General features: G+C 39.4%; 1 protein-coding gene across 1 annotated transcript in view; it reads right to left on the bottom strand.

Moving 5' to 3' along the window:
- ksr2 (kinase suppressor of ras 2) overlaps positions 1-4,756 on the bottom strand; it is a 365,578-nt gene extending 360,822 nt beyond the window's left edge. Inside the window, exon 1 of the mRNA XM_078421757.1 lies at positions 4,353-4,756. Coding sequence (XP_078277883.1) covers positions 4,353-4,529 — 177 coding nt within the window. The 5' untranslated portion in view covers positions 4,530-4,756. The remainder of the gene's footprint in view (positions 1-4,352) is intronic.
- Between the last annotated feature and the right edge of the window lie 7,568 nt (positions 4,757-12,324).

Here is a 12,324-nt window from a genome sequence, read left to right as displayed (position 1 = left end):
GACCCCATAAACACTCTGCCATTAACAGTAACCCATTTCCACTGCTCTTCGCTATGGACCACGGCCGCTGCTGCTTCCTCCAATGAGCTATTGGAGGCAAGTATCTTTGAATGTTCAAGGGATTGCGGGACAAATATTTTAATATTAGCAAATATTCGTTGTATTATGGAATTCTACCCAAACATGATTTCCCTGGCATGCATGCTCTACTTAAAAAAGGTGAAGCATGACATCCTGAGGTGTGAGCTGAGAGGGTGTCCTGCATACACAGTGATCATGGAAGGCAAGTATCATAATAGCTAAATATTGGGACAAGAGAGCCAAAGACTTAATTGACAGGAATATTTTCATCACGTATCAGGGCATAGCCAGTAAAAATAGCACTAAAGTCCAGCTACCATCTATTGTATTGCAACACAAATGTTCTCCTCCACCAACACTCACTCACATGGGGCACACCTTACATACTCTTTCATGTATTCAACACAGCAGGTTTATCATGCACAACATGATCACTAGCATTATACCCTCTCATGCAGGATAAGATGAGGAGCAACCACCACCTGCAGCAACAGTCCAGCAGTGGACTCTACCAGGGGCACAGGTTGACATACCTTGATATTGCTTGCAATCATAGAATCTGCCAACAGAAAGATTGTGGCCAGCATCGTGTCATTGAAAATAGCAGCATGGCTACGGTGGTACTGCTCCAAATGACCTCCTCTCACAAATGCAAGTAATTTATTATCACTTCAAAACTACAAGAGTTGCATTTGTTCCTAGTGTCCAAACCTGATTTCCATGACATCACCCACATTGTGCAATTGCATATGCATAAATCAACTTCATGAACTGAATGGGGATTGAGACGGGGTTTGGGCATTGTGTGCACATTGTGCACGAACTGGTGTGCATCACATACTGCTGGCATATGAAAAGTTCATTACAAGGTAAGATGCATTCCATAATCAGTGTTAGACTACAATTCAAACCAATGGTGCTTAAAAAAACATGTGCTACTTGACTGAATTTCTTCACCTACAATTCTATATATTAAAATGCCACAGGTTACTTTTATTAGAAGCATATTTAAAAAGAGATTTTTTGTGATGTGTTCAAAGCATGAAAATTACATAACAAAATGAAGGCAACATAAAATGTCCGATAATTACTCATGTGAAGATAAAGATTTAAATAAATGTACTGTTATATTTTCAATATTGAAAGAACAATAAAGTCTGCATTTCATTCCTTTCATTCTTTTGATGTTCTTTGGCCTCCATAATTGTTTCATGATCAATTAACTATTTTTCAACACTAATTAGTGTGGCACACTGTAAGATTCTAGAAAAAACATGTTAAAATAATGCCCAGTTAATGTGCCTTTCATTATATAGGTCGAGGCTTGAATGTTGATGAATGCATTTGGAGAATTCCTTGCTCTCTGAATGCTGCATTGGAAACTGTGAAGAACCTAGTTTTTTTAACATTTCATCTTTTAGTCAGTACCTAAAACAACAAAGAATTATTTCAGTGCAGCAATGAAGCTTTAGTCTAATTTCTTCCAAAAATAAGTATATTAAAAATGCTAAGGATGATGACTGGTGCATAAAACTAATCAACCAAAATTTACCTGAAGTTAGGATTTAACAAATCTGCATCAAAATCTAGCTCTATATAAATTCCTTCTTGATTATTGATCCTCTATTTTTGGTCTAAATCTCCATACTGATGGGGATAGATTAACATTACAAATAATTCATTTACCTGTTCCATAAATTGAACCTCATGTGGGGCCAAAGGTCAGTGGTTCAATTTCTATTAATTTTGATTTGTAATCCATTCTATGCAAAAAATACTTTAAATTTATTATTTATAAAAAGTTACAGATAATAATCCAGGATTATTTTCTACTCCTGTGTTGTGAAAGACCACATATCAGCACTTTAGGCTCCTTTCACTGTGAGGGCACCAGAAATACTTCACATGGAAATTTATTGGAGGATCTCATATATTATTCTTATATCCATTGCAAATGGACCACGACACACAGAGGAAAATATTCATTATGTTTTGATCCTTAAGAATAATTAGACTGCATTAATTTTAATTAACTGCAGCTATGAAACTCATGTCAAATTAGTTCATTGTCAACCATTCTTCCATGGCAGTTTCTATTGCCAGAGTAACTGGAAATGTGTAGCTTTTTTTAGAAAGAGGCGAGGCAATATCCTTAACACGTGTATATAGATTTCTGACAAAATCTACAACAGAATGATTTGAGTGTTCTCTCAAAATAAACGTGAGTAGGCTTACTTTAAGTTCTCAGTAATATCGCCCCAGATCTTTCTATAAAGTTTGCAGAAGAGTGACACGACCTGGCCTCATTGCACCATTTTCACTTTCGTGCATATCTGGTCGATACGAGTTCGGTAACTACGATGTTAAGCCTAGGTAACGTGGCTTCGTTTTAACCACACTATAGAACATATCCATCCTTTCAGGAAAGGCTTTCATTCGCGACTTCAAAAATACAATTTGCAAACTAACTTGCTCGTGGAAAAATGGTATCCTCCCCACACACACATTTTAGGTCAACTGTCAATAATTCCTGATCTTCTCACCCAATCTACTTTTAACCGCAAAGGAAATGCAAATTGTCTCGTTATTTTACGAAAGGTAACAAAATCGGGACTCCAAGCTGTCCAACTTTGTCAGTCCTTAATAATACCTCAAAACCCATTTTAAAAGCAATAGTTTGCTTAGCATCTGTATGACATATACCAAATATAAATTTAAACACCACGTATTTATCTTAATAATATAATATATATTGGCAAGGTTCACACGGTCCAACCTAGCTTTTAAGAGTTATTTCAGATTGTAGCTTTGAACAAATCAGATTGAGAGAACATTTTCGAATGGAGTCTGATATAAAACACATTTTCCGTTTGCTTTGAAAAATCTGATTTTAGTTTACTCTCAAAATTGTATATTTTCAAAATATAATTTTTATCGTTTACTTTCCCCTTCCATAGAACAAAATAACAATTGCGAATCGTTATGATCAATTAATGCATATTACCTTATTTCAGTAAAATTCAGAGCTCAAATATTTGGACAGATTACTACGATAGGAACAGATTCAAATCATGAAGCATGGTCCATTATTTCACATAGACTGTTCTGCCGAGGACTGTGCAACTTGCATGCTCTCCAAGGGTATTACCGTGAACAGCAGATGTCGCCAGCAATACGAGGAACCCTGTGCCCTGCGATCCTCGGCGTACCTTAGCAAACTTAAAGTATCTCAACAACATCTTAACTGTTCCTTGTCTTCCATATAGAACAAATAAATATTGCTCGCTGCTATGAAATGGGCCTCAAAGGCGTGACATTATACTCAAAGTTACTAAATACGGGATTATCTAGCGCCTAGAAACTATGGGCTGTCAGAATTCAATTGCATTCAATGTTCAACCTACAGAAATATTTAGTCTATATTAGATAGTCACCCCCAACACCGTGGAAGAATAATGTGATAATAAACTATTTTCTTCTGAAAATACGAGATAATTTCCGGTATTTATGCACGAGCAGCAAGCATTTATTCCAACATAAGGGCTCGTTCGAAGAAAACCTAAAATCAACTTAGATATCGTCTAATGGATACCCATCCATTTTTAAATGAGAATTTTGCCACATTTCAGCTCAGAATTTAAGAGTTCCAAAGTTGTTCCAACCACGATGATTAGCTGCTGCTGAATTAAGTCACAGTTCAACAGCGCAGTGTGATGTTAAGACCCCAAAATTCCCCACCTACGGACGAGTTTCTGGTCCTAGCCACCCCACCATGTGCTGTACAGGGGCAGTTAACGAGAGTGCACTAAATAACAGGAATTCACAAATATACAACCACATATTATTAATTATGATCATGTAACATTGTATAATATATCGAGCTGTACACACGTAAAATACCCTTTTAATCACATATTTGTATTAAAATTTATCACGTCCACAGCACAAACCACGGCACAAAACGTGAGATGCGGGATTTCTTAAATCGACACATGTATTCAAATTGAGTAGGACTAATATTTTATAACACGGAGCCCACCACCTTTCCAGCACCTGCAGAATGCGCAGACTCACTTCATTCTGCTGCAGCTCTTTAATTTATTACACTGCACACACCATTGTATATAAACAAAATACAGCAGACACCTAGCCCGCAGCCAGCATCCGTTATTTGCGTTAGCATCCGTCAAATATATTCAATGCAATGCAACTGTAAATTAATATTTTGGAGGACACAAACCATTTTAATTTATCTTCGTAATTTTCCTTACCTCCAGTGTTCTTATTTCTTTTTGCGTTAGGTCATTTGATGTGGCACATTTAGTCCTTAACCCTTCCAGACTGGAGATGCTGATTTCTATCATATTTTGGACCAATTCACATTGCTGCAATGCTTTTTGGACAGTTAGATGCTGTTCTTCGTTCTTTGTCTTATTGTCTTCATCCATCACTGAAAATTGTTATATTATAAATAACATACAGCAAGACTGAATAATAAATCTGAGGGAATTATATTGGATTTTTTTTTAAAGACTCCATGCGCCGAGGTCGTGATTGATTGGAGAAAGTGGGCAGTTTTAGTTCAGCATCCTGTGGTCCTGATGCTATGGAGAGCGCTGCGCTTCTGCTGCAGGTGCTTGTTGTCGCCGTTCCCGACAGCTTGCTCCGGGGAGCTTTTTCTCCACCGACATCTTGGTTGTCAATCAAAGGGGAGAGGGAGGGGGCAAAGCGCCAGCTCTCGCGAGATAAGATGCGATAGAAAACGCTACAAAGCTCCTTAAAAGCGACAGGAATGTTGCTTTTAATGTTTGCTCTTAATTCCCTTTTGAAATGATTTACGAACTACCCTGTTCTCCAATGCTTCAAAGCAGTAAATAATTTTTTTAAATACTCATTATGGCAGTCATACTCACTTTCGAGAAATAACTTTCAAAACAAAAACCTGCTTTGCTAATTTTCTCTGGTACAAAGATAATTAAATTTATCAACCATAATGTCTTGTGGAATAGTTAATATGACAATTTTCTAACGCTGTTGGATGTATTAATGTATTTCCATATCACAATAAAAATAACAAATAAATTGGAATTATCAACTCTATATGTGTCTTGTAAAGATTTAAGTATCACAAAATGCTGGAGTAACACAGCAGGTCAGGCAGCATCCAGGAGAGAGGGAATGGGTGACGTTTCGGGTCGAGAACCTTCTACAGACTGATGTCAGAGGGGCGGGACAAAGAAAGGATATAGGTAAAGACTTAACATCCATCTTTCCTCGATTTGTGCAAATTATCTTAATGATATATTTTTTAAAAGGAACCAAACATGTTCCTTTTGGATGGAAAGAAGGAACATTACTTTCCTTCTGGATTACCAGATATCCTGAGCATCCACACTAACTATGTCACTATGTCGATAGGCATACAGGATCGCAGGTGATTATCTTTGAAAATGTTAGGGAACATTTCTTTAAGTATTTAATTAATATATTGCCAATATTGTACAGAGATGTGTCAAATTGCCTTTTATTCAATTACGGTAATATATAACAAATGTGCTACGTTGCTACCATACCACAAATTAATATTTTACTATCTATGACAGCATTCAGATGCAATATAAACTTGCCTTCACAACAGGATTGTTTGGCATTAATCACAGTAAACAGAATGGGCATGGGAAATTAGGAGATCAGTTCACATGAGATCTTTTCGATGTATTTGTTGAAAAGCTAGAGAAGGTTCTCACTGCTTTTGTTTTGAAAGTTATTTCACTAAAGTGAGTATGACTGCCATAATTAATATTTTCTGATTCTTTGCTGCTTTGACACTTGGTGAACAGGGTAGTTAGTAAATCATTTCAAATTTAGGCATGGCCATAGTGTATGGAATTTTTCACATTGAATGGTTACTAGCACAATCCCGTGGTCAACTTTGATTATATCAGATAATTACAGGTGTATTTTTTAAGTTGCATTCAAAATTTAAACTTGTTAAATAAGTATCTATATTAATTTCTGGAGTAAATTTGACTTTCATTGGAAATGGTTAATAAGAAATATACATTATTGGCACTTGCAGGTTATTTTGATAGATTTTAACATATGTCATGTTGGGCATTAAAAGAGAATCTAGTTCCATTTAGCTTTCTTTAGAACACCCTGAGTTCAGTTCCATCAGATTTTTTAATAGAGTTTCTTGTATATTTGTACATATCTTTTATTAACAGACGTTGACTGGATTTGTTAAAACAACGTTTTAATTAGATCTAACATAGATTTTAAAAGGCACCTCACAGAATCACTATCAAAAACACTTCAACACCAAACATGATAAGATTGGTCATATATTGGGTATAAAAGTAGGGTTGAAGACCATCTTAAAGGAGGAAAGAAAGGTGAGAAGGAGAGAACATAAGAGGAATAATTTCAGAGCTTAAACTCATGGCAGCTGAAATCATGCAAAGATGAGAATCAAGGATATGCAAGATAGGAAAATTACAGGAATGCAAATATCTCTAAAGCTAATGGATCTAGAAGAGGTTATAAACAAAAGGAATAGGGAAGCCTTGGTGGGGCTTAAAACATGGTCGAGAAGGTTAAAATTATGGCTGAACCAAAGATAATGTAATTCAGCAAATTTATGAGCGGTGTGCGAAAAGGGCTTTGTGCAAATTAGGACAAGTACAGCCAAGTTTTTTTTATCAAGGTATTTAAACAAGGGTAAGATGATGATCAGGGGGAGCATTTGCAGATAGACACAAAACGCAGGAGTAACTCAGCGGGACAGGCAGCATCTCTGGAGAGAAGGAATAGGTGATGTTTCGGGTCAAGATCCTTCTTCAGAATGAACTTCAGACTGAGCATTTGTAGAGTCAGGTCAAGAGGTAATAGAGGCACAGAAGAGGTCTTCAATGGATTAACTGAAGCAGGATCAGAGATAAGGAATATTATACAGGTGGATAAAGTGTTTTAATGGAGTGATTAGGGAGGTGGAATATGTTGTGATCAACCGGGTTCAGTACTAAACAAAACCCAAGGAGAGGAATGGTCAATGGCAAGGGGATATTCTAATTTCAAACTGGCAAACTTTCAGATAATTGCTGACGTTTCATGCATATAAAAACATATATTTTAATGATACATAAATAAGAGTGAAAAGGCAACATTGCAGATTCCAATTTTAATTAAGCAATTTAAATTAATCTTTAATGTTCAAACTAGAAATACTCAGCGGGTAACACAGAGAAGGTAAGGCAGGTGAAGAGAGAAAGAGTTAATGTGTCTTGTCAATTATATTACATCTGAACTCGGAAAAATTAGAAGTCAAAGATGTTTAAGTTCCAGGAAAGGGAAGAAAAAAAGAGAGGCCAAAGTGAGAAGATAGACAGGAGACCAACTGAGACTGAATGACACAGATGGTGTCAGTACCAGCTTTGTGGGGAGGTGAAAACCTGTACATTTCAGCTGATCTGTCTGAAGGAAATGTAAATAGGAGATGAATGAGGATAAAGAGAGAAGAAAAAAAAACAAGAATGGTGAGATATGAACATAATTGTAGGAAATCTGAAATCAAAGAAAATGCTAAAAATCTTCAGCAGTTCCGCCATAATGCAGAAATGTTAGAAATTGATGACCTTTCATTAGAATTGACGCATTGGGCCGTGTTAACAATTCTCTGCACTTTCTTGTGGTCTTGGGCAGAGCAGTTGCCATATCGAGCTGTGATGCAAACTGATAGGATACTTTCTGCGGTGTGTCTATAGAAATTGGTAAGAATCATCGGAGACATGCCGAATTTCCTTAGTCTTCAGGTGTCCGTGTGCTATCTTGGCTGCGGCACCGATGTGGTTGGACCAGGTCAAATTTCTGTTGATATAGGAACTTCATGGTCTTGTCATCTCCACTTCAGCACTAATAATGTAGGCTGGGCCATGTATTTCATCCCTCTTCTTGAAGTCAATTACCAGCTTCTTCATTTTGCTAGAGGTTGTTGTCTTGACACAGTGCTATTAAGTTTTCAAAATCCTGTAATCTGTCCCTTTATTGTTCAAGATCCGGCCCATTACAGTTAAATAGTAAATTATTAATGTATTTGGAATTAACCTTTGAGAATAGTTGAGGCAACGCCCAGCTCTATGGGGAGATTCCACCTCTGACCGAGAAAATCAGGTCGAGAAGGATGAGGCTTGCTCGTCATTGCCACCAGCATCCAGAAATACCAACAAACAAGGTTGTGCAATGGAAACCCACCGATGGAAGACCGAACTCAGGACAAACAAACAAGATGATGCTGAAGACGTTGATGGAAGACGCATATGTAGAGACAAAAGAGGAGCTTGCCAGCTATATGGAGGACAGAGATGTGTGGTGTGTCCGTCACCGTGCCCGTCAGAAACCAGCACCACTGCGTCGCTAATATTTTCAACGATTTTAAAAATTAATGAGGCAATATTGTAGCAAACATCTTTCTGAATTGAAAGTATTTAAAGAAGAAATACTAAGTTAGAGTTGCTGCACAATGAAGATCTTGTCCACTATGCCTCTAGATGGATGGAATTCATGCTGTGATTCGGGTAAAATTGAAGTGGAAGCAAATAGTCCTCAATCCTAAAGATCTGCCTAGGATGAAGAAGAATTATTTTGGTAAAATACAGATCAAGAATTTGTTAGACAAGTCTGGCTGCAGCCCATATCAATCCCCAATAAATTACTACCCTTTTCATTGATACAAAACTAGAAGGCAACAAAATAATCAATAAGTGTAAGGAAGAACAAAAAACACAAGATATCATGTTGCTCTGATAATCTGAATGTGGGGACATATCTGTGAGCGAGATAGCAGGGCAGGCGGCGAGCGGAGGGACCATGAGTGAAAGAAAGTGGTACAGAGTTGAAGGAAGTGGTGGCACGGTGGCGCAGCAGTAGAGTTGCTGCCTTACAGCGAATGCAGCGCCAGAGACTCAGGTTCGATCCTGACTAGGGGCGCCGTCTGTACGGAGTTTGTACGTTCTCCCCGTGACCTGCGTGGGTTTTCTCCGAGATTTTCGGTTTCCTCCCGCACTCCAAAGACATACAGGTATGTAGGTTAATTGGCTGGGCAAATGTAAAAATTGTCCCTAGTGGGTGTAGGATAGTGTTAGTGTGCGGGGATCGCTGGGCGGCGCGGACCTGGTGGGCCGAAGGGCCTGTTTCTGCGCTGTATCTCTAAATCTAAAAAAAAAAATCTAATATGGGGACAGACAATGAGAGTCAGGAGAGCCATAGCAAGAATCAGAGAAAGGAAAGCAAATCGGGTGTGCCAGGTGCATGGTTCTAGGAAGGCTATACAATTTTTATCTTCAGGCCATAATATTCTAAAGCACCAAATTTACTTGCAAGGAAATACAGGAAACTCATGAAGACTTTACAGATATAACATGAATTTCATATCATATCATATCATATCATATATATACAGCCGGAAACAGGCCTTCTCGGCCTGTACCTGCGTTGCTCGTAGCTCATCAACTGGACACTGAAAGAATGAAAGCTTTTATGTCAATGACATTGAGTTGAGTAGCTTGAATGGCCACACTTAATGTTTGTATTTGTATTTTGCAATGGTGAAATAATTAAAGAGCCTTCATATTCTATCTATCCTTGCCTGGTCATAAGGGGGGGGGGCGCAGGTAGTGAAGAGAAAGCAAGGACTCTGCAGAAGGACTTGGACAGGTTGGGAGAGTGGCAGAGAAGGGGCAGATGGAATAGAAACATAGAAACATAGAAAATAGGAGTAGGCCTTCGAGCCTGCACCACCATTCAATATGATCGTGGCTGATCATCCAACTCAGTATCCCGTACCTGCCTTCTCTCCATACCCCCTGATCCCCTTAGCCACAAGGGCCACATCTAACTCCCTCTTAAATATAGCCAATGAACTGGCCTCAACTACCTTCTGTGGCAGAAAATTCCACAGATTCACTCTCTGTGTGAAAAAAAACATTCTCATCTCGGTCCTAAAAGACTTCCCCCTTATCCTTAAACTGTGAGCCCTTGTTCTGGACTTCCCCAACATCGGGAACAATCTTCCTGCATCTAGCCTGTCCAACCCCTTAAGAATTTTGTAAGTTTGTAAGTTTCTATAAGATCCCTCCTCAATCTTCTAAATTCCAGCGAGCACAAGCCGAGTCTATCCAGTCTTTCTTCATATGAAAGTCCTGCCATCCCAGGAATCAATCTGGTGAACCTTCTCTGTACTTCCTCTATGGCAAGAATGTCTTTCCTCAGATTAGGAGACCAAAACTGTACGCAATACTCCAGGTGTGGTCTCACCAATGCCCTGTACAACTGCAGCAGAACCTCCCTGCTCCTATACTCAAATCCCCTCGCTATGAATGCCAACATACCATTCGCTTTCTTCACTGCCTGCTGCACTTGAATGCCTACTTTCAATGACTGGTGTACCACGACACCCAGGTCTCGTTGCATCTCCCCTTCTCCTAATCGGCCACCATTCAGATAATAGTCTGCTTTCCTGTTCTTGCCACCAAAATGGATAACCTCACATTTATCCACATTATACTGCATCTGCCATGCATTTGCCCACTCACCTAACCTATCCAAGTCACGTTGCAGCCTTCTAGCATCCTCCTCACAGCTAACACTGCCCCCCAGCTTCGTGTCATCCGCAAACTTGGAGATGTTGCATTCAATTCCCTCGTCCAAATCATTAATATATATTGTAAATAGCTGGGGGCCCAGCACTGAGCCTTGCGGTACCCCACTAGTCACTGCCTGCCATTCTGAAAAGGACCCGTTTATTCCTACTCTTTGCTTCCTGTCTGCCAGCCAGTTCTCTATCCACATCAATACTGAACCCACAATACCGTGTGCTTTAAGTACGCAATACAGCGTAGCAAAGTGTGGAGTCATGCATTTTGGTAGGAGTAATAAAGGCGTAGACTGTTTTCTAAATGGGGAGAGAATTCAGAATTCAGAGGTAAAGGGACTTGGGAGTGCTGGTGTAGGATTCCCAAAAAGTTAATTTACAAGTCGAATCGGTAGTAAGGAAGGCAAACGCAATGCTAGCATTTATTTCAAGAGGACTAGAATACAAAAACAGGGATGTAACACTGAGGCTCGAGAAGGCGCCGGTCAGTTGAAGTATTGTGAGCAATTTTGGGCCACATATCTGAGGAAGGATGTGCTAATGCTGGAGTTGGCCCAGAGGAGGTTTACGAGAATGATTCCAGTAATGAGTGGATTAACATGTGATGAGCGTTTTGACAACACTGGGCCTCTACTCGCTGGAGTTTAGAAAGATGAGGGGTACCTCATTGAAACTTACAGAATAGTGAAAGGCCAGGAAAGAGTGGATGTGGAGAGGATGTTTCCACTAGTGAGAGAGTCTAGGACCAGAGGTCATAGCCTCAGAATTAAAGGACATTCCTTTAGGAAGGAGATGATGAGGAATTTCTGTAGTCAGCGGGTGATGAATCTGTGGAATTCATTGTCACAGAAGGCTGTGGAGATAGATAGATTCTTGATTAGTATAGGTATCAGGGGTTATGGGGAGAAGGCAGGAGAGTGGGGTTAAGAGGGAAATATAGATCAGTCATTATTGAATGGCAGAGTAGACTTGATTAGCCGAATGGCCTTATTCTGCTCCTTTCACTCATGGATTTTGTGCAACCACAGATCCTGATCATTTCCAAATTAACATCACTACTTAGCAGGCAGATAACTTTCAAATTAGAAGTCCAAAATATGTTACACAAGCAATTGGACATCTGATTTGTTTTTTGTAATATTTATTTAAATAAATATTATTTAAGTACCCCAGGCAGTGAGAATGGGCCCGCACCTGTCCTCCACTATCACCCTGAGTACCGGCACACCACAGGGCTGTGTTCTGAGCCCCATGCTCTACTCCCTCTTCACGCACGACTGTGTTCGTGCATTCGACACCAACACCATTGTCAAGTTTGCAGACGACACAACGGTGATCGGGCTTATCACCAACGGTGATGAAACAAAATACAGAGCGGAGGTGCAGAACCTGGCGGACTGGTGCTCGGATAACAACCTGTCCCTAAATACCACCAAGACCAAGGAGCTGATCATCAACTTCCGTAGGTCACATAACGGGGAATATGCCCCGATCTCTATCAACGGGGACAGTGTGGAGAGAGTGTCCAGCTTCAAGTTTCTGGGCACTCACATTTCGGAGGACCTAACATGGTCCAATAACACTGCTGCGCTGGT

This window comes from Rhinoraja longicauda, chromosome 25 (genome assembly GCF_053455715.1).
Source record: "Rhinoraja longicauda isolate Sanriku21f chromosome 25, sRhiLon1.1, whole genome shotgun sequence".
Taxonomy (NCBI): domain Eukaryota; kingdom Metazoa; phylum Chordata; class Chondrichthyes; order Rajiformes; family Arhynchobatidae; genus Rhinoraja; species Rhinoraja longicauda.
This window is presented reverse-complemented; position numbering and strand designations above follow the sequence as displayed.